A 22,384-nucleotide genomic window follows, 5' to 3' on the forward strand; every position below is an offset into this window, starting at 1 on the left:
AGGGTCACAGAGGGGCTGATATCACAATGCAACACAAGCAAGCCTTGTTCCATCGGAATGAACCAAAGAAAAGTCAAGTCATGCACTCTCCCATTGCAGCAGGCAGCAGTGAGACCTGATCTTTGAAGTTATGGGATTAAAAATTAGTTAGGTTAGATTAAAAAAGAAATCAATGCAGTGTCTCCCAAAGGCGATGAAAGGTCGTATCACAATGTGATTCTAAGGACACAGATGGCAGGGAGAGTAGAAATGGAAGGGTTGGAGCAATGTACAGACGCATATGACTTTTTCATTTCCTTTATTTAAATCTCTTTACCACCATGTTTGAGCTGCCCTTTCTTTTTCTTTAGAGTCTAATCCATACATCATTTAGTTCTTCAACAAATTTATTTGAAATCACAATAGCTTCTAAGATTTCAGGGATCATCTTTGAAAGGCTCTTCTTTTAGCTTTCACCTGTCAGCGTTTGCTTCTTTTTCTGGAGATGTGTTTCATCTTCTGTTATCTTTTTAAAATGGTGTTCGATCCTGGAAATGTTTTAGCAATATTCATAGGCTTATCTCTGCAGGAGAGAGATACAATTTTATCTATCTTTTCTCATCAAGTCATTAACATGAAACTCTGCAATGTAATCATACCAAACTGGAATTGAGGTCATGCCATAGACTGGTTGGAAAAGAGGCTTGATGACATGATGATGTATAGCCATTTCACAACAAAGCTTTTAACACATAATATCTGCCCCTTAATTGCATTTAACATTTCATTGAAAAGATGTTATCATTATGGAAATTGCTGTGTAAATGTTGTTGAGATAAACCCCCCAAAATGTTATACTGATGGACTAGGAGAAGAAAAGAGCATTTTCACTGCAATAGGAAACACATAATGGTGACATACTTTATTTTGTTTTCCTGGGACTTCTTATGAGGCAATGTTGCATTCTGTGTTGTTGTTTTTTTAGTCATTGTTGGGGGGGGGGATCTTTAATCTGCAGCTCTTGATATATTTCTTATGACTCCAGGCAAACAGTAAGTTAAATTCACCCCTTTTTTGGTGCATACATTGTCCTAAAATACACTTTCTACTGGCATGCATTTTTTAAGATTATATTATGTTGGTTAAGATTTATGTTATATGTTAACATTATATCATACAAATGTTGATATCTTTTACAGAGCAGAATAAAAAATGTTTTTAGTCAAGTGATTTGAAAGGCCTACAATATATCTTTCTTCTCATAAAACAAAAGATTCTCTTGCACTAAACAGCTTGCTAAAATGAAGAACAATAGAGTATCAGATAAAGCAGCTCTAGAATGAATTTTTGTACAGCCTGCATGCTGATGTGGGCTACAGCTATATCTAGATTAACTTTTTGTTTTGTTTTTTACTGAGTTTGCATTGTGTTTGAGAGTATAATTTCAGAGAAGTGCTAGTAGGCATTTTATGCATTTTCCTGAAATCTGTTATTTGAGCCACTGCCATTCAACGATGAGCTCAGTGTCTTCTGCTCCACCTACAATTTAATTCCAGGCATAGCAGCAAAATCCTGTGGCCCCTAGGGACACTCTCTCATGGACCATAAGAATGCATTCTTCATAAATTAATAAATTTAAGGATCATTCATTTATTTTGGAATGACTCAACAGATAATTGAAGTGCATAGAGAAGCTGGTGTATAGATGTACCATATAGACAAACAGCTTTGAGAAGAGACTTGCTAACAAAGCCAAAGAGGACCCAATAGGAAATATACATTTGCGTGAACCGCTCAGCAGGACAAACTAAAAAGTTAAGTCTCCTTAGAAACTTGATGAGAATCAGGCACACCCAACCTCACTTTGTTTAATACCTTATTATACCTTCTCTGTTCCAATACAATAGAACCACTAATTAATTGGAAAAGCTTTAGTTGAATTATTTTACTAGTTTAAACTGAGTTAAGCATGCATCTCTAATTGTACTGTTATATACGGCACACAGTTCTTCTAAATGTAGTATTAGAAGTGTTTTTGGTCCTCTTTAATATTAAAAAAATGAAATTGATTGATCAGCCTCATGGGTATTGTCAGAAAATAATTAAGGTGTGCTGCCATATCTCACTTTTCATATAGTCCTTATAATATGTGATTTGACATCAATTACTTTATTATTTCTGATAAGCTATCCTGCAAATCACTGACACTCTGGTGGGAAAAATTCCAGAACTACATGACTTATGTGTTCCAGAATGAAACACAGGTGACAGACACCTGGGGACTTTGTTTAGGATGTCTATTAGTGGAGCAAGCTAGTGTACCACCTCCAGTATCATAGATTATATGCCTTTGAATTCAAATTGCTAGGGAGCACAAGTTGAGAGGGTACTCTTGGAATCATGTCTCTTTGTGCAGACTTCCCATAGGCATCTGGTTAGCATTGAGAATGCAATCTTGTTTTCTAGTGGAAACGACATAGCATATGTCTTGCCACAAAGCTCCACAAAGCTTAACTGTTCTTCCTTGTAATGAAACAACAACAACCCTTTAATTAAGAGGAAAATATGTGGATTGTATCATTATAAGATTGAATCACTAGGTGGCACTGGAGTTGGTTGGTTTTGGATGGACTTAGAAGTTTCCTGTTCCTCTTCTTTTTAAGAAACACAATAAAGGTCTTGTCCAGCCACTGATTGATTAGCAGAGGAGGACCATAGCTATCAGGTCAACTATAAGTAGTACATAAACATTCTGAGAATGAATTTTATATGACGGTGATTTTCCTTTTTCCTCAGTGTAGCTAGTGTTAATGGATTTTCATGTGGTCAGATTTATGTGTGACCATGTTCTGAAAAAGTTATTTGTTAATGCATTTTTTATGTTTGGGTTTCCCTGGAGAGTTTCACACTTGCCACAACATCTAGCTAAAAAAGCTTTGCTGGGCCTCATTAATCTTGATGTAGAATCTTTTTCAAAGAAGTAACAGCATTTTGTGTAATTTTATCTTGAGATTAGTCTGAAGTGACTGAGGGTGTGAATGTATTTTGTCTGGCTGTTGTTGTTGCTGCTTTTATAAAGCCTCAAATATTGCTCCAACAGGTTGTACAATTTAGAGTGGTTGCTGACAAGCCAGTGAGGTGGCATCCGAAGTGATGCACTTACCACAAGGTGATTTTTCAGGCCTGGTGACATTTGATTTGAATGTCCTATTGTAAACTCAGCCTCAGTTCATATATTCCCAAAGTGGTGCTTTGCATGCATGTTTGAACATATATCTGTGGAAGGCCACAGCACAGATAGAATCTTGTATGAAGTGTAATCTCTGTGCAAAGGCCTGGCTCCCATGTTTCTTCCCCCTCAAATAGGAGAGCGGAAAGGTGACATGAACCAGGCCTCTGCACAGTCTTACCTCTGAGTGAGTCACCCACTATACATGATTACTCAAAAAATAAGCTCCACTCATTTTGATGGGACTTGTGCTCAGGTAAACATGCAACTTAAAGAAGTGAAGAGTTACCACATGAAAAAATGTTGATTATTTCATTGACATTTATAAAGCCTGCAGCATTGTACTGACTGAGAGATGAAAAGAAATACTGTGATGCTCTTTGTTCTATACTCAGGTCACACCTGAGAGGGGTTTTTTAAATATCCAGTTGGTCTTTCAGCTGAGGGAGGAGTTATTAAATTATCTCAGCTAAATTTCCCCTCAGATTTTGGGATTCCAGATTACCTCAACTAGTTTATGAAGTGCATTAATGATCCAGCACTCTTCCATTATTATTATTTTATTTTTGGACTGAATTCAGGATGCTATGCATGTACAGCTTGACACAGGTTCCCATCCCCTTCAATAAGAGCAGTTTACACGAGCACATATTTGTTCTCTGCAGTTTAATCAGTGTATGCATGAAGTTGCTTCAAGAGTCCTCAGTGTTGTAGTCAACACTGTGTTGTGTAAGCAGTAAGGGGTTGAGGGAGACATGAATGGAAAATTGTAGCAAACTGGACATAAGCCAATTTGAAAGCAGGCAGAGCAAAATGTGGAGAATAGTCACCACAAAGAACAGTATCAAAATTAAAGGGAGGACATCCGTTTATGTTCTTTTGCTAGTGCAAATGTTTATAGAGTTGAACCAAAACTCTAGCATATAGGCATGCTTAGCTATATTTGCACCAACCTTGAAGATATGTCGTTTATATGGTAGCAGTTCACTTCTACAGTGCACACAGAACCTTTGACTTTGGAGGTTGTCACAGCAGTCTGCAAATCAAATATTAAATAAATAAATAACATTTTAATTAACAGTTCAATCTTTATTTCACTAGCAAAGGAAGACCAAATAGGAATTTGCCAGTGAACCCTCATACACTTATTACCCAGCAACGAGTTTAACTGAAAATAGCACAAGTTATTCCTCTTTCCATATCTTCTGCAGTTTTTAATTTTATTAATTTTCATGGCGTGCATGCTTTTAGTATTGGTTTTAAACTCAGCATTTTACATTTCTGTAAGCTGTTGTGGCCAATTCTGAGAAAGGCAACTAAGAAATTAAACAAAGAATACCACCACCACCACCACCACCACTACTACTGAAACACTGTGCAGTACATTTTTTAATTCAAGGACATAAGGTATTGTTTGTATAAAGTGGCGAATTATTAATCCAGGACTGCTCATAGCCAGCATGCTGACAGCTCCAACACTTCCCCTCTAACTTTGAAAGAAATAGTTTTATTATTTTTGTATATAAGATGACTCTAATGAGCAGGCAGCGTTGACCCCCCAGAATAAATCTATAAGTTCATGGAGCTAAAATATTTTTTAGAAATCACAGTGTGGGATAGATAATACACAAAGACTCTATTCAGCATGTAGGCAGATCGGAATGTGAGTACCAGGCAGTTAGCTCTCCAAAGAATGTTCCTTTGGCAGTTGCTGCCTGGCTAAAAATGAAGGGAAACATGAATATTTAAAAAGTTTCTGGCTTGCAATTCCAAAGTGATAAGAAAAGTTGGCAGTCCAGCATAAGCTGCCAGTTGTGCATTCTGGGTCCTTCTGGCTGTTCTCCGTTCCTCCTACAGCCATGGCCCTGACTGATGTTTTGACATAGTACAAAGTGACTGTTTATTACTATTGACTGTTGAGGCCTGTGCTCTGAAATGCATTCTGTCAATGGAATGTAACTGAACTTGGCATTTTAAAGCTCTGCTGTTGCAGTAGCTTAGTTTTCCTTGGATTTCTGTGCAGCAAGACCTGCTCTGAAGCCTCTGGTTCAAGTTGAAAATGTTACACAGGAAGACATACCATGTAAAGGTCAGATTTGGCTGGGATCCTGAGGGGTTTTGGTGTCTCTGTTTTTATTCTCACCGGCATGATGACATAACCAATTGTTGCCTCCCTGGCACACGTCAGAGCCCAACGACAACTGTAAATGCTTTTGCGTGTTTTGAAATGTATAGTTCTCTCTGACTGATACAGTGCCATGCCAGTATAAAATAATATTACCATGCCTAGCTTGATAGTGGCTGGGGAAACACAGCCAGATGGGTGGGGTATAAATAAATAAATAAATTATTATTATTATTATTATTATTTATTGAGGAAACCACCACACAGTCTAAATAGTATATAGAAGAGTTTATTTTTCATTAGGAAGGAATAACATAAAGTAAAGGAACAATTTAAATATCTATATATTCAAAGTGATTAATTTAAATTGGTAACATGAATGTTTTAGTTATTCTAAAACACTATTGATAATGAATCAGTGTTATTTTCATTTGAGTTTGCAAAATGTACCTTTATTGCTAATGTCTTCTGTTAACTTATCCCTAGCATATTTCTTCGCCAGTGTTTTATGTATTTGTTCTGTGTTGCCTCATAGGAACTTCAGAAAGAAATTGAAACCCATACTGATATCTTCCACAGCCTGGATGAAAATGGACAGAAAATCTTGAGATCCTTGGAAGGTTCTGATGATGCAGCCTTGTTGCAGAGACGCCTGGATAACATGAACTTCAGATGGAGTGAACTTAGGAAAAAATCTCTAAATGTTAGGTAGGGCTCAAAAGGCAAGGGTGGAGGGCAGATATGGGAATTAATCTGAGGAAAAAATTATCCTGCCCCCCCTCTTATAGCATTATTTTGTTCAAATTGGGCTAAAATGGCTGGTTGGCAGTAATTTAAGCAATTTCAAGCACTGAATTACTGTGTAAGAATGATTAATTTTCTTTATACGTAAGGGATTGAAGGATGCAAGGAAGTTGATGAGTTTTTTATAATCTCAATAAGAATGTACAAATAGAGATTAAGCATGCTTAACCAGCAACCACACTTTCTCTGAAATGTATGCTATTATTTTATACTGACAGACATGGCTTCTCACTCTGTTCTAAGCAAATATAATGAAACACAGCCCAATCCTATCTCCCTTTACTCAGGAGTAACCCTCACTGGGTTCAGTTGAGCTTACTCCCAACTAAATATGCATATACTGTATTTGCCATATACCCCCAAACCAAATAAGATATGAAATCAAAAGAGCTTGATTATGTTTAGAAAGGGCATCATCATATGTATAATTGGAACTTCCTTTGAACGTTTATCTGCAGCAGCTCCTACTACAGAAGAGACAACCTGCTGTGGGGGTTGTAACTTGGTTTTGGGGAAATGTGAGCCGCTGCAGGGGGGGAAATCAGACCGCTTCACGTCCACACCTGATGCCTTATACATGTCTTATTTTAATCGTGGCTAATGCAATTGTTTTGGCATTTATATGTGAAATGGTTTCTGAACAGAATTCTGAATGCCTTCACTTGTAATTGGGTATTTTTTGCAGAAGGACTGACATGGGCAAAGCTTTGGCACCTGCTGCTTCTGCATAACACTTTACTGTGGTCTAGATGCTGCCCAGGCATGCAAGTCCACATGGTATCATGTTCATCAAATTGCCACCCGATATGGGTTTTTTTTTAACCCTCGTTTAAGCCAGATTTACTTTTTCCATGATGTTTTCTTATTTTACCAGATTTTCTGCACAATAGTAAAATCAGGATTAAATGAGAAAATAGTAAGGGTCAGCATTTAGATGAGGATGACACTGCTCAAAGCTTACATGCCTAAGCAACACTTAGTTAACAATAAATTGCAGGGAGGAAACACCCCTAAACTCATCTACTGTAAATATGTAGTGTGGGTGTCAGTGAAATTTTCTCTCAAGCAGGTGTGCATGTACTCCAGCCCAATGAACATTCCTCCGATGGGAGATGCAGAGTCAAGTTTGTAAAATCTTAAAGGAGAAAGACGCAAATTGCCTTCTGGGATAGGGGGACACATAATAAAGGGCAATGTTACAAAAGAACTGTTGGAAAAGCAAAGCTCAAAGGGCTGAAAAAATCTCATCTAAAGTAACCATCTCAGTGTTTTATAACAAATTCTCCACCTCCAAGGCAGTCTTCTCAGACACTCTTTTTTTGCCCGTTTGTACTCTGTATATAGGTGAGATTCAGGGGTGGCCAAAGGAAGAAGCCTTTTCAAAGTTATGTATGAAATATTAGCTTTGTGCAGCTGTAGCCCTGAAGGAGTCTGTGTGCGTGTGTAATGACAGAAACCATCTTCATAACATTAGTCATTAAAAATAAATATGTGAAACTGAAAAATATTGATGACTGAAGTAAGAAGAAAATGATCTTCCCTATAGGCAAGCCATAAGGAAAGGAATATAGCTCTTTGAAATATTTCTTCACATGTCCTTTTTTTAACCCATGAACTTAGTAAAATAAAGAGGTACAAGAAAAGAAACACGGCATGTTAGCCTTTAATAAAGGAGCTTTTCTATAGTTCACTTGTTGCCATCTTGACACCAGTGACATTAATGAATTTGAAAATAGTAACGCTGGTTTATCATGGTTGCTTTGTCTTCTTGAATTAAACATAAAAGAACATTCTTGCACTGGAGAAACAGTAACTATAATGAGGGATTTAGTATAGCCACAACATGTAGGTGGGAAACACAGCTAAAGCTTAAATCTTTATTTCTCAAGAAAGTGGGAGGCAGAAAAAGAGAGTTGGATCCTTATTCCTCATAATAGGAGCACTCAGTCTCATTTTGCTTGGGAATCATTCATGTCCTGCAGTTGAGAAGTGGAAGAAGTCATTTGCAACAACAACAAAATTAAACTGTTATCATACTGATCATCTCCATCTGAGATAAATAATAAACAAATTACGACACCTGAATTTTGTAATTCTGGCAGCCCTGAATGGGTTACATGCTTTTTAAAGTTTTCCTATTGTTTCAGAGCTATTTGATGTGCTAATTTATCGTGCATAATCCACCTTATTTAATCACTATACTAGTATACAGTATATTTTGTTTCAGCACTTTTTGCTTGCAAAGCTCAGCCTTTTACTTTTAATAGCAAACTCAAATAAAAGATACACTTATAACCTTCTTAGTGTTCAAAGGATGGAAACATCAGGTGTATTATTATTTTTCTGAATGTAGGTTTTTGGCTTGAATAAGAGTTTATAATAGTGAATTTTAGGCAAGAGATTGAATGCAATTCTTACCATTTAAAATGAAAGGGAATTTTGTTATTGACATCCAGGAAAGCAATATGGAATTCTTTGTCATTATAATCTGTAATCCTCTAAGCAGTATTTTCTTAAAATCCTCAAATTCACTGTGTAGTGTGGGGTCAAAACCACATTGTCACACCCTGTTCTTTCCATTTCTGCACTGGAACTAATCTCTTGTCATAGGAATCCATACATTACAAAATCAGTGGATTTTGTAATGTATGGATTCTACAGATAATGTCACTGTGCAGTGGGTATTATATGTGCAGGGTCTTATACAAATAAATGTTCCAGTTGTTGTTATTGTTAGAATTTTAACCCACCCGTTAGCTGAAATGGGCTTCCTGATAGTTTTACACATCAGTAAAATACAGACATTGCCATCAGGCTTACAATCTTGAAAGACATGACACAGAAAAATGGAGTGGAAGGTAGCAAGCTAACATGCTAGTTATTGATTGCCCATTCTTCTAATGTTTTCCTAAGAAGGAAACTGTTCAAGGAGAGGAGGAGCCAAAAGTTGCTGGTCTCTCAACAGTGCTGATAGAGTAGTGCTACACTCCTTCTATTCCTCCTCTGATATAGCCTAATGGGATAGCAGCTGCCAATTGATGGACAAAGAAACCTGGCTTCTCAGCAGCATGGGTAGTGTCTCTACTACTACCTTATCTGCTGGTAGCCTGGTAGAGTGATTTGCATAGGCCAGTATGTTTGCAATAGCATAATGTATTAATTTGTGGCCTGGGCAGCATGGGTATGCTCTCCAGTAGTGGTAGATGGTGTGATCTTAAGTCATAAGTCTGAACAGTTCCTGAAAATTATAAATACACTAATTTATATTTTCCAGGTCTCATCTAGAAGCCAGTTCTGACCAGTGGAGACGACTACACCTTTCTCTTCAGGAACTTTTGGCATGGCTGCAGTTGAAAGAAGATGAGTTAAAGCGACAGGCTCCCATTGGTGGAGATCTTCCCACAGTGCAAAAACAGAATGACACCCATCGGGTATGAACATTCAAAATCAGTTTTTTTGCAGTGCGTTGTAGGGTCTGTTTGGAGAAGGTTAATAGCAGGTTAAGAATAATTAAAAATGTTTGGAAATAGGCTATAAAAAAAACTAGTCATAGCTAGTGTTAAACCACAATCCATAAATTTGTTGAATAGATCAAAGAGCTACAATAAATAAGAGCAAAAACTTTGCTTTCTGGCCACATGGAAGGAAGGAAGAAGGGGAAAGTGCAGGAGCCTAGGCTAGATCACGTAGCAATAAACCATAGTTTAACACTCTGTTCAGATATCACCAATGTTATGTCAGCATCAGATAGCTGGGCGGGGGCACATATTTCTCTGTTTGTCTTATATTTCCTTTAGTATCCAATTGTACTTGCTCCTATCTTTGTCAACCTGTAGGGAGAGTTTTCCTCTAAAAGAGAAATAGAAAAAGCATACAGCAAAGGTGGTCAGTAGCTCCTGCTTCCTTTCAAATAGGTCTGGAGGAGAATACTATCAATGGCTACTAGCCATGATGGCTATGCACTGCCTCCATAGGAAGAGCCTCTGATGCTTCTGAATACCAGTTGCTGAAGACCACAGAAGGGGAGAGTGCTCTTATATTCATGTCCTGCTTGCCATATTCATGTCCTGCCTGGTTGACAACTGTAGGAACAGGATGCTGGACCAGATGGGCCACTAGGCTCTTCTTACATTGTTATGTTTCCTGCGAATTCCCTTCATATTCTTGTTCCTTGGAGACCTTCAGAATCCCCAACAATCAAGCCCAACATACTCATGGCTACTTTTGAAAGTGATGAATGTAACGTGTGATCCTGCCTTTAGAAAGGCTGGGTGTAATAAAGAAATCCAGATTTATCCTATCCTCCTTTAGAACTCTAATTTTTCTCAGCAAAGAAACTGAAGATAAAACAGAAACTAATAAAGCAACTACCCCAAAGAAATTACTTCCCTGGTAACATTTTCACTAGATGGCGGACAACTAATTCTTCCGTGCAACCTCTCCTTTTATAAATGTTTGACATTTTTAGCTAGTGTCCCTTAGTGTCACAGTATGACTATATAATGATTGATAATGTTTATAAAGCTGTCTCAATCTGTCTCAAAGTTGAGGGCATGCAGTCATTAAGGCTCAAAGTCATGAGCCATATCTACTTACTTTAGATTGGTCTCATTGACGCACCATTTAAGTCTCTGGGATTATTTTAGGACATCTCTGAATTAAGTACTTTGCAAACCCCATGCCACATTGATCCCTTGCAGTCTTGATATCAGTGTTAAGTTCATAATGCCTTGGGGAGTAAGAAATGCTGTAGAAATGCATGCTGTCAGAAACCAAATCTTATGTCTGACTTTATAAAAGCCTTGAACATGCTTCTGTTTTCTGTCACACCTACAGGGATCCATATGTTGTGGTCACAATAATGCTTCTTCTTGATTATCAAAGCTATCCACCGTTCAGTTGTTTGTAAAAGCTCCCCACATACACACCCCTTGCAGCAGAACTTTTATAGCAGAATATAAGACCTGTCTAGTTACTGGCACTTTGGTTCCCTGTGGAACAAAAAGAACAAAAGATAATCCTCAAATTTAGGTCATCCTGTCTATTCTTCAAAAGTCTCTTAGGGGGAAAGGGTGGAAAGTAAGACATGCTTTAAAGTTGCCTTTGATAGATTTTTATTTGTACTTTTCTGTTTCCCCACCCCAGTATATATTCTGAACTGAGGAGACCTTGTATTGCCCTATAAATTTCCCATATTGACACATCTATTAATGCTTAAATAGACCGCCCTTTGCAATCCCTACAATACAATTTCAGTTTCTTCACCCTCCAAGGGCCACATGCAAGCTGTGGGTGCAGTGAAAAAATGTTTGATGACTATGGAGGCAGCAGGTTGCATCCTCATCATGTCACTGGGCTGCTTCTGTTTCTGTTTTTTCACCTTTTTGTCATTGCCACAAACATTAGTGGGGTCTCAGAACCCCATAAAATTGGCCTGAGGGGACTGGAACAGGCCCACAAACTGAGAGTTAGCCAGTTTGTATACACAGCAAAAATAATGAAATGGCAGTTATTGAAAAAATACCTTTCATGCACTTCTCTTCTTCAAGTGGGAAGTTCCCAGAGTAGTTTTGCAATGGTCTGCTTTGTACACCACAGCAAGCCAAACTAGATGTATTGAGATGGCACAAGTGTGGAGTGAAGCTCCTCCTTAGTCCTTTTTTCAACCACGCTGCCCTGATCTAAGCCAAGGTTTGGCTTACTGTGTTGTCCAAACCTGGTTGGGGTAAGTTCTTTGCTACAGCTTGTGATTAGTAGGAAGGAAGTTTAACCATAAGATTTCTCTGGCTGTGGGTTCCTCTTGAGGAGCTTACATGTTTGTGCAGTTTTGGTAAGCCATAGGTTGGTTACCATCTCATGTGAACAAACTCAGTGTCAGTTTTCTTAGCAGAGTAATGGAAACATGTGGCATTTGTAACATCTCTCTCTCTCTCTCTCTCTCTCTCTCTCTCTCTCTCTGTGTGTGTGTGTGTGTGTGTGTGAGAGAGAGAGAGAGAGAGAGAGAGAGAGAGAGAGAGAGAGAGAGAGAATGCAGCCCTGAAGCTTCATCAGTACCCAAAAACAACAGCAATACCCTGGACCCTCAAGTTCCCAAAACCTAGAACTGTTTTCTTTCTCCTTGGTGAAATTTGTAGTTTTGGGTCTATTATGGGATGTCCTTAAGTAACAATGTTCTCTTTTCATTTGACAATGCTAAACAGTTCAGATGGGGAAATAAAAAATTTAAGTGAGGTACTAAAAGAAAAGTTAATTTAAATCCATTTTACTACTACTTTCTCAAATTCCACTAAAATAAAATATCAAAAGAATACATCCCCAACAGAAAGGATGCTTTTGTCATTAAAGCATAGCTTCCTCTTTTGTTACCTTCATCACTCATTTGAATGTGTCTTCTTTCCTAGTTGGAGGTGTCTTCTTTTCTAGTTGAAGAGATTTAAAGTCACCCTTGAGAGCCCTACAAGATCCTAGTGACGGTTTGAGATGAACAAATCAATGTATGCATTATTAAGATAGTGGGCAGAATGCCATTATAGCCCAGGTGTTCATGACAAATAGAAGGGCTTAAATAAAGTAGTTTACTTGTTCTTTTGGCAGGTCATATATTATGTGTGTTCGATTTCCTCTGCAGTCGCCACAAACTGTGGAAGAAGTTCAGGAATTCAATAAAATTAGCCTGAAATCATTGGTTATAAATTAGCCATACATTTGGGCTAATTTTGTTATCAATGATAGTCAGCTTTCTTTTGGCATGAAATTGTCAGGAAGCTATGATTATAAATTCTGTTAGTAAACTTTTTTTAAAAAAAAGTCATTCATTGGCAATTAAAGGCATCAATAGTAGCTACTACAGTTGAATTAATATACAATTTGGAAAAGGATCCTAGTATAGAAAAACAATACAGCAGGAATGACCTGTCCAAGTATAACGCTGACAAATTAGTGACACTGATTTAATATTCTTTTGCTGTAACTGACCTTACATTTCCAAACTGGGGACAAAAAGTATTAGGATGAAGTATAATGATGAAGGGCTTAAGAGTTGCAACTACATGTAGGATGAATTATAGGAAAATATGTTCTCTGTAAGAACAGTTTAGCAGAGGGGAAGTAGACTCACTAGATTTTTGACAGCTTCAGCTTCTTAGGCTATTTCTGTGTAATGGCTTTGCATACTCCATTTCCATTAGAACCCCAAATAAAAGCATGGAGAAGGGACATAACATCATGCTTTACAGTTTTGAAAATAATGATCTCACTTGAGTTTGTATACCAGGCCAGTGTTTCCCAGTTGTCGGTGTTTATACAGTGGTACCTCGGGATGCGAACGGGGCACCGTTCCGGAGCCCTGTTCGCATCCAGAAGCAAACATAACTAGCGACGGCACGTCTGCACGCACGCGCGTCACTTTTCACCACTTCTACGCATGCGTGTGACCTCATTTTGAGCGTCTGCACATGCACGAGCGGCAAAACCCGAAAGTAACGCGCTCCATTACTTCTGGGTTGCCGCAGAGCGCAACACGCTCAACATGAAGCATATTCAACCCGAGGTATGACTGTACTACATTTTTTTAGATTTGCCATGAGAGAGTTTTTGAACTTCTTTTGTTGACCACCAGTGTTACACTTTCCATTTTTAAGTTCTGAATAGAGGCATCCGCATAACATGACCAGTCCGATGAAGTTGATGTTGAAGAATCATTGCTTTGACACTGGTGAGCTTTGCTTCTTCCAATACACTGGTATTCAGTGTTCAATATATACTGCAGAACAGTTAGTAGTTAGTATTCTTATTTAGATAGTAGCCCAAGTCTACTAAATTTTTCCACTTGGAGCAAAGTGTTATCATGGTCATACTATTGAACTACTTTTTGTGACAAAGTTGTCAGCAACAACAAAGTTACGACTATGGATCACTGTGGATTTCATTTTACATTCTAGGAAATCTTTTGCCTCTCAGGCAGCATTAGCTGTGCCAGCACTGTTCAACGTAATACCACCTAAAACCTTGTCCCTTCCAGCAAGATTTCAAAGTTTTACGAAGTCTGGTATTAGTCACAGAAGGGGTTCAGTGTAACAGCAAACAGCTTAATCGGTGTGCCTTCCCATTTGCAGCACAGTATATGTTCACTGGTCTGAGGAATATAAAGCAGCGCTGAAGTGTTCTGGATTTTCTCTCCCACCTTTATTTTATAAACGGAAATATGTCTATTTTGTGAAGAAGAATTCTGAAATTATTTCACTTTCCTTGTTTCTTTCAGTCATTGACCTTTTCGTTGCACATAAACTTGGCTGAAATTAATGCAGGAAACATTGTACAAAAAGTTGACAAAATGAACAACTAGCATGCCAGTTTAGATTTGTTTTGTTTCATTTTACAGGCCTTTAAGAGGGAATTGAAAACTAAAGAACCTGTTATCTCGAGTGCACTTGAAACAGTGAGATTATTCCTAGCAGAACAACCTTTGGAGGGACTGGAAAAGCTCTACCAGGAGCCTCGAGGTAATTGAATGTAGAGCTGTAATAACATATTGATAGAGGGATAAGCAATGACTAAAGGATCCATAAATTATTATTGTCAGTGTCAGGGCATCTCCTACATATTTGGAAGCTTAGATAGGGAAAGGGGAGGATGAGCAAGACATAAGCACTCAGTAATCTATTTGCATATTTATGAATGCAGCTCAACAAGAGGCAAAACAATTTTGTGCAAATTCACCATGCATTTAGAACAATTTATTACACATCAATTTTAGAATTTATTATCTCTTGAGACACAACTTATTATTCCAAAAGGGTGAGGGACCTTAAAACTAAAATAACTTGCTAGTTTTCAAAATTGGAACCAGTTCATACTTTACAGCTGCAGTCTCACTGCGGTTTCTGAGTAGTTCAGTCATATGCCATTTCAGTAGCACAGGAAAAACTGGATTACATGACTACTTGAAAGCAGCAGTCATGATCTGGGCTGAATCAGTGCCCTGCTTTTGCAATGTTTACATAGTGGGTATTAATAGTAGAGGTATTTTCAGATTTGTGCTTATATGAAACATAGCTGATAACTTTCAAATGTTCTTTTCATTTGTGTACAGTTAGTCTATACAAGATCTAACTGTCTTTGTACTTCACTTTTAGAACTGCCTCTGGAGGAAAGAGCCCAGAATGTCACTCGACTCTTGCGAAGGCAAGCAGATGAGGTCAAAACAGAATGGGATAAACTTAATCTACAGTCCACTGAATGGCAAAAAAAGATAGATGAAGCTCTTGAAAGACTGCAGGAGCTTCAGGAGGCAATGGATGAGCTGGACCTGAAACTACGTCAGGCTGAAGCTCTCAAGGGCTCTTGGCAGCCAGTGGGAGATTTGCTGATTGACTCGCTCCAGGATCACCTAGAAAAACTCAAGGTAAAACTATGCTTCCACTCATTGGCATTGTTGAAAGTAAGATATGCTTGCCATTCTTCTGTGGTATGTTCCCCCCTCAAGGCTAAATGAAAAAATTATTTTGCAAATAAAATTTAACAAAGTTAAAGATGAAAACTCTTTAGCAGTATGTCACAGACATATTCAGCATTAAAAATAATATGCCATAAAATTCAGAACTGAGATTGAAAATTGAAAAACTCCAAACACATTCATAAACATAAATCAAGTCTTACTGGTCTAGATCTTTTTTTTTCAAAGCTGCAATATCTTCCATTTGTTCCTCACAGACTGAGCATTTTCTCTCTCCACATAAGTTAACATTCAAAATGGCAGCCACCATGATCTGTGTGAAATAATGATTACCTTCAAGCCACTTTGCTATAGCCCTTGACGAAGACTATCATGGATGGGCATACTATTTGTAACCCTTTTATCATATGTGACACCTCAACTGCATGGAGAATTCTCTCTTCAGGATTTATGGCCACCAAGAATATGCAGATCAGGCCGTCACATGTTGTGCAAGACACTTACAAATGTCACATTCCCTGAGTGGAGTGCAGTCATGCAGAAACCTCCACAATCCTTCTGCAACCTTCACATAGAGGTCATGATGTTTGAACTAGCCTTATTAAAAGTCAAGAGAGGTACTGTGGCATAGAGCAAATAGTGTTGGCTGGTCTTGCTAACAGATAGAAAACTCTGAACATTGCCCTAATTCTGCTAAATAAATATGATATAGGGAACAGGGCAAAACCTGTTAGTCAATGTGAACATGTTCAGATCATTTGACATTCTTGGTGACATTGGGAGGCAGCAGGGTTTTGTTTGTTTGTTTTGATTTTGTTATTGTTAATATTTTGTGTTTTTTATTTTGTATTTTTATACTATGAACCACTCTGACATCTGCAGATATAGAGCAGTATACAAATTTATTAAGTAATAATAAAATAATACTTAGAGAAAACTATGTTTTTGTTGCCTTGTGATCAGTTTGGTTCTCTGGGAAAATATGTATTATTAGCTACACTGAGGCTTAAGCCAATAAAAATTTACAGTTGTTCTTAGCAAGTTTGACTAACATAGCAAGATATCCTGATTTTCCATAGTAGGTTGCCTATTTGTTTGGTGATGTCATAATTCCTCGCATATTTTTCCAGTTGAGGCACATTAGCTCGTTAAGCTACTTTCTGTGTTAAGGATTGCTTGTGGTAGCACATGCTGTTTTACTGCTATATTAAATATGTAAGGAAGATTTTAGTGCTTTTGAATTCTTCCTTTTTCAGAATTAGTGCAAGTGTGCCTCATAATGTAGTACTTGTATCTTTAATAGTCAGCATGAGTGCCAAATGTGAGCATTACAACAATATATATGAGTAAACATGTTGCTTTAGGTATATATCCATCGATGCTATCTGCAGTTTTACCCAAAAAAATAATGCAAATGCATATGGCCCATAATAGTAAAACAAATAACACTGTAGTTAGCTACATCCTTTAAGATTCACAAAGAAGAGATGTCATGCCGTCAGTTAAAACATATCTGATGTGTATTAAGTATAAAAAGATCAAATTGCAGTATTAGTAATATATTTAGTCAGCAGTAAGAAAAATGGCACAGAGACTGAAGGTTACTATTTCATTCCAAATACGAACTTAATTTCATGTGTTCACACCAAAGCTTGTTGTCCATTTCATTTAAGTTGTCCTGCTTCTCTTTATAAGTATCTCATTAAGTTCTTCACTAACTTCTTGAACAGTTTTAAATACTACTTCATAATATTGACATTATTACCCTATTAGTAAAGTAGTGGGGTGTATGAGGTGTTAGGGGAGGGGAAGTCCCTCTTGTGGGGGACACATCGTGCTTCGTCTGGGTTAGTTTGTCCACCTTTGGTCCCCACCCTGCACTCACCTCTCCCCTGTGGCTCCTAGTAGCTATCAGCATGTGACAGCAGCAACACCCCGGGAAAAGGCTTCAACTAGCCAGCTAAATCAGGTGAAGGTAAGTTAGAGACTTCCCCTGCATGTGAAGAAAAACTCCAGCAGATTGAGTGGACAAAACCAATAGTGGATACAACGGTTAAGGAGGTGGTTTCTGCCCTTGTAGTAGAAGGGGGCAGGTGGGGCTCGTCAACCTGGGAAGGTAGCCCATCTAGAAGAAGGAAAACTCTGATCCTAAACCTCTTCTGCCTTGTGAGATATCTTCGGGAGAAAAAAAGGCTAAGGTTTAAACCCTACACAAATCCAGAGTGGAGTCCCTAAAACAGCTGGATGGCACCTCATATGCCTCCTTCCAAGCAACACCTGCAGCCAACCTCTGCTTTCCTTTGTAAGGCTGAGAAGGCAGCCCAGGATCTCGATACACATTGCCCAGGTCACTTCAGTGCTGCTACTGCAACAGTTTGACTTCATCCCCGGAGGCTCATTCCACTGTCTCCCAAGACAGACATATGCAAACCACAAAGTAAAGTACAGTAGTGCTCAGTTTGCGTAAGGCAGGTTGCATGAGACTGCTCCTTTTGAGGGTTCCCCCTAGCTTGAAGCAGGATCATCATTGTCTTACTGAGACCTTGAGGAGGTGGTGCATTTCGGGGGGGGGGGAGAGAGAAAGAAGACATCTTCTCCCGTGCCCCCTGCTATGCTAAAAGCATTAGATAGCAGGCAATGTGAAACACTGTTGCATGTGATCCTGGACAGCCACTGCTAGTCAGAATATGCAATACATATACTAGTACTAGAGCGCTGGCAGCCCTGAATGTGAATATTTCACAGGTATATTGGTGGCAGCAGGTGGTCCTGGAGAATGTGAAAGTCAAAAGCTTTCCTTTTTCCTTTGATTTATCATTAAGCATCATTATAATATAGGAATGTTTAGGAATATGTTTAGCATTGTTAATGCAGCCATAGCATGTAAAGTTGGGTGCACAGAGTATACTGACTTGAGTAGATCAGCCATATACTTTCTAACCACAATCCTTGCCTGGAACTTAATTTAGTTCCCTTGAAGGCACCACAACTTAAAAATTGCTTTAACCGCCCCCTTAAATCAGAGGGCTAAGCAGCACAGCCACTCAAAGTATTCCTTCTGAAATATTAGAACTTGGATAGGATTAAAAACAAGAATAAAGCTAATATTATCTATCCATATATAACATAAAGCTAAACTTTTGCTTCAGATGGGCATGCCCTGCTGATTTCAGTGCAAGCTTTGAATGGACATAGAGGAACAGAATATGGCTTTTTAGTGGTGCTGATCTTTGACTAGGCTTTTGTTAGCGTGCTGGGTGAACTGACTCATAGTCACATAAAGGTTCTCTGTTCCTTTCTAATCTGTTCCAAAAGTTCAGCACTGGAGCAAAAAAGGTTTTAAAAAGCTTACTGGTTAACTCATGAAAGTAGGGAAAAAACGTTAGAACCTAAAAATGTTCTCTCTCTCTCTCTCTCTCTCTCTCTCTCTCTGTCTTTCTGGTGTATATGGGCCCATTATCTACTCTGTAAGAGTGTCTAGGTGAGTTTTAGGGTCCAATCCTAAACTCTCCCTGCCATCAGGCCTTGTAGTCCTGCTGGTCATGACGGTTGCAGCAGAAGGTGCAGGGGGCAGGCTGATGACTTTAAACAGGCCAGTCACCATGCAAGCCCCATGCTGGCACAGAAGTTGAGCTCTATGCTGTTGTGCAACAGCAATAAGATGGATTCTGGGCCAGCTCAGCCCCTGCCCACTTCTGCCTTGAGAACACCCCATTTTGGAACATCCTGTCAACAACACTCACACTGACTCCTGTGCCAGAAGAAGAAGGAGAAGAAAATATCCCACCCATCTGGCTGGGTTGTCCTAGCCATTCTGGGCAGCTTCCCACTCAGATAAAACAATAATAAAACATCAAACATTAAAGACATCCAGAAATAATAATAATCCAAATACCTCCACCCAGCGTAAGGGGGTTATTGAATTGCTCTGCCCAAATTTAAAACAACTGGTACATTTTTCATACAGCTAGGTACAATTGCAAGTGACTGCAGTCTAAACAATGCAACCAGCTCTATGAAGTGGTCCATTTTACAGATCAGGAACTGAGACTGGTTGACAGTGAAATGTAATTAATCCATAACAGATGTGAGATTGGAACCCAAGTTTTATTTGAGTAGTCACCAGTTAAATGTTAATCCAAATGCTAGGGAGCTGCTCCTGTTTTGTGGAACAGCAGCTCTGTTAAGATATGACAGACATCCGCTATCTGCACTTTGTGGAAACAGTTCAAGACAATTTTCTTTCAACAAGCTTTTCCAGCCTATCTCTGCCTTAGGTGTTCATTTTGAATTGTTTTTAAGTGTATCTTTAGTTGTTTTTTTCTACTGTTTTAAAAACTATTTTAGCTATTTTAATGGTATGTTTTCAAATTACATGGAGACTTATGTTAAAGGCAATTCACACATTTGTTGTTGTCATTTTAAACAGGACAGTTATATGACTATCATAATTTTCTTCAGCACTTTTTGTAATTCCAGTATGGTTATTTTCACTTTTCTGCTGAAACAAAGAAAGGGCTAATTTTCTGAAAAGTTTAATGTTTGGCAAGAAACTCTGGCATGTTGACAAGTGCTGTGCATTTTACTTCCTGGGTTGTTTATTCCGGGAAGATTTCTACATCTGTGCTATGTCTTTGGGGAATTGGTTTGCTGAGTTAGATCAAGGGGACTGTCTAGTATGAGTTTTTTGTTTTGCTGAATAGTAGTGTAATGTGTTCGTGGCTTTTATTAAGAAGGCATTTTTGTAGTCATAATCAGACATAACAGAGAGACACTATCTGCATTATATTTTGGGTGCGTATGGAAGACTTTCAATTTCCAACAAGCTTTTTAAGTGGACTTTTTTCTCCTAGTGTGTATCTGTTTTTGCAAGTGAAATTGATGTTGTATGTGTTTTTATTTTTACTGGTTTATTTTTACTGGTTATTGTTAAATCGCTTTGGGATGTTTTTATGGGAAGCGATTCATAAATAAGTAAAATAAGGGTGACCCCATGCACATGTTCTGTATGGAGCTGTGAGAGAGAATTAAGGGGAGAGGAGGTTGAATAGAATACTGAGAATAGAGAGAAGGTCAGGCTGAGAGGGGCAGTTGAAAATGACACAGCCTGGCTGTGTCAGGAACAGAAAAGGACTGAGGGCAAGGCAGAAGAAAAATCTGAGTAAGCATTTATTTATTTATTTATTTATTTATTTATTTAAGCTCCTTTAACTAGAGAATTGGGGAACTGTCAGCATTTTATTTTATTAAAGATGAATATATTACTGAAATTTGCTACATTGCCTACATATCCTGACTGACTGACCACCAAGGCTTTATGAGAGTTATTATAAGGATATAAAGGAAATAAAAGTTTATCAAGAAAAGCGAGTAATATAATCAATCCCCCCCAAAAAGTAATTAAATTGTTTCCCCCCCCCTAAAACTGGTGGCCTCCCAATACATCTTTAACGGGAACACTTTTATCAATAACTTCAGCACTGTCATTCTTATGTACACAAGGGATTTATTTTGATGCTGGAGCTATCAGGTATGCAGATACCATAACTGTGAAGTAACTACTGCACATAAGCAAGTCAGGGAGTGAAATAAAATCAATGTATCAAGCTAACAGAGTAATTAGTTTAGTTTGGAAGTATATGAAGTAAGGAGTATAATGAACATAGAGCTGTCTGGAATGCTCAACTCATAGATTCTTTTCCTTAAATATCTCTCTTTCTTTTCCAATCAGTTTTTTTTCTGATTCAGAACAAATTATGAAGAACTGTATTATCATTTTCCTCAGAGAGCTTAGCACAGGCGCAGGCAAACTCGGCCCTCCAGATGTTTTGGGACTACAACTCCCATCATCCCTGACCACTGGTCCTGTTAGCTAGGGATGATGGGAGTTGTAGTCCCAAAACATCTGGAGGGCCGAATTTGCCTATGCCTGGCTTATTAGTTCCAAAAAAACATGTCAATGACTTTGATGGATTCCACACTGAATTTCTAAAAAGAAAGTTTAGTAAATATGTTTATGGACAAATATATGAGGGTGCAGTTGTTGTGGTAATGTATATGTGCACACAGAATTTCAGCCACACCATATTAGGAATACCTCAGAGAACCATAGTTTCATTGATGAAAGCAAGGGTTCCAATGCAGGCACTTCTAGGCTTGAAATTCAGCCCATATGCAAACAGTTGTGACTTTCTAGTTAGTGGTAGCAGATTTAGTTCAGCATGCATTTTTGAAGTTTAATACTGTATAGTGGTATAAGTACTGAAGCAAGGCATTTTTTAAAAACAAAAGAATTAAGAATTGGTTTTCATTGCAATGCTTAGGAAGACCTGTTGTCTAAATTGCTGAGTAGCTTATCATGTGGAGGTTTATGTTTAGAATCTTTTTGGCCATGAGATGGATTCTAATCTTTTGAAAGTTAGAATCTATTTATTGCCCTGATCTGACAGTTGCAAAATGGGGCAAATGAGAATACACTGGCATTCTTGAGCTGCTTAAGGCCCTGTACTCTGAAACATTGGAAGCTGCCTTATACTGTTCCAGCAAGGTGAGGGGAACCTCTTGATTCTTTGTCTCCTGTAATCTCTGATCTTACAGATACTATGATTGAACACTGTATTTCAACCCAATAGGTGATTTTTCTCCCTCTGACCCAAAACACAGCATGTATTCCATATTTGTCACAGCATTCACCACAAACTTGTTTTCTAGCTCTTTATCATCTTGGACTCCTTCTAGGCTCTTATACATGTCTGTGACACAACATAATGTAACAGGTGGAAATTGTCCCCTT

At 38.3% G+C, this 22,384-nt stretch overlaps 1 protein-coding gene across 14 annotated transcripts in view; it reads left to right on the plus strand.

Annotated features, from left to right (window-relative positions):
* DMD (dystrophin) overlaps positions 1 to 22,384 on the plus strand; it is a 995,174-nt gene that overhangs the window by 803,194 nt on the left and 169,596 nt on the right. For 12 of the 14 annotated variants that reach the window (XR_008330242.1, XR_008330243.1, XR_008330241.1 and 9 more), the window contains 4 exons: positions 5,869 to 6,041; positions 9,412 to 9,568; positions 14,518 to 14,638; positions 15,272 to 15,540. Coding sequence is in view for 11 of the 14 variants with exons in the window: in XM_053386964.1 (XP_053242939.1) it covers positions 5,869 to 6,041; positions 9,412 to 9,568; positions 14,518 to 14,638; positions 15,272 to 15,540 (720 nt within the window). In the remaining 3 variants the exon portion in view is untranslated. Of the gene's footprint in view, positions 1 to 4,950; positions 5,298 to 5,868; positions 6,042 to 9,411; positions 9,569 to 14,517; positions 14,639 to 15,271; positions 15,541 to 22,384 lie in introns of those variants that run through there. The other 2 variants (XM_053386973.1, XM_053386972.1) reach the window with 2 other exon arrangements.

Source organism: Podarcis raffonei, chromosome 4, assembly GCF_027172205.1.
Source record: "Podarcis raffonei isolate rPodRaf1 chromosome 4, rPodRaf1.pri, whole genome shotgun sequence".
Classification (NCBI taxonomy): Eukaryota; Metazoa; Chordata; class Lepidosauria; order Squamata; family Lacertidae; genus Podarcis; species Podarcis raffonei.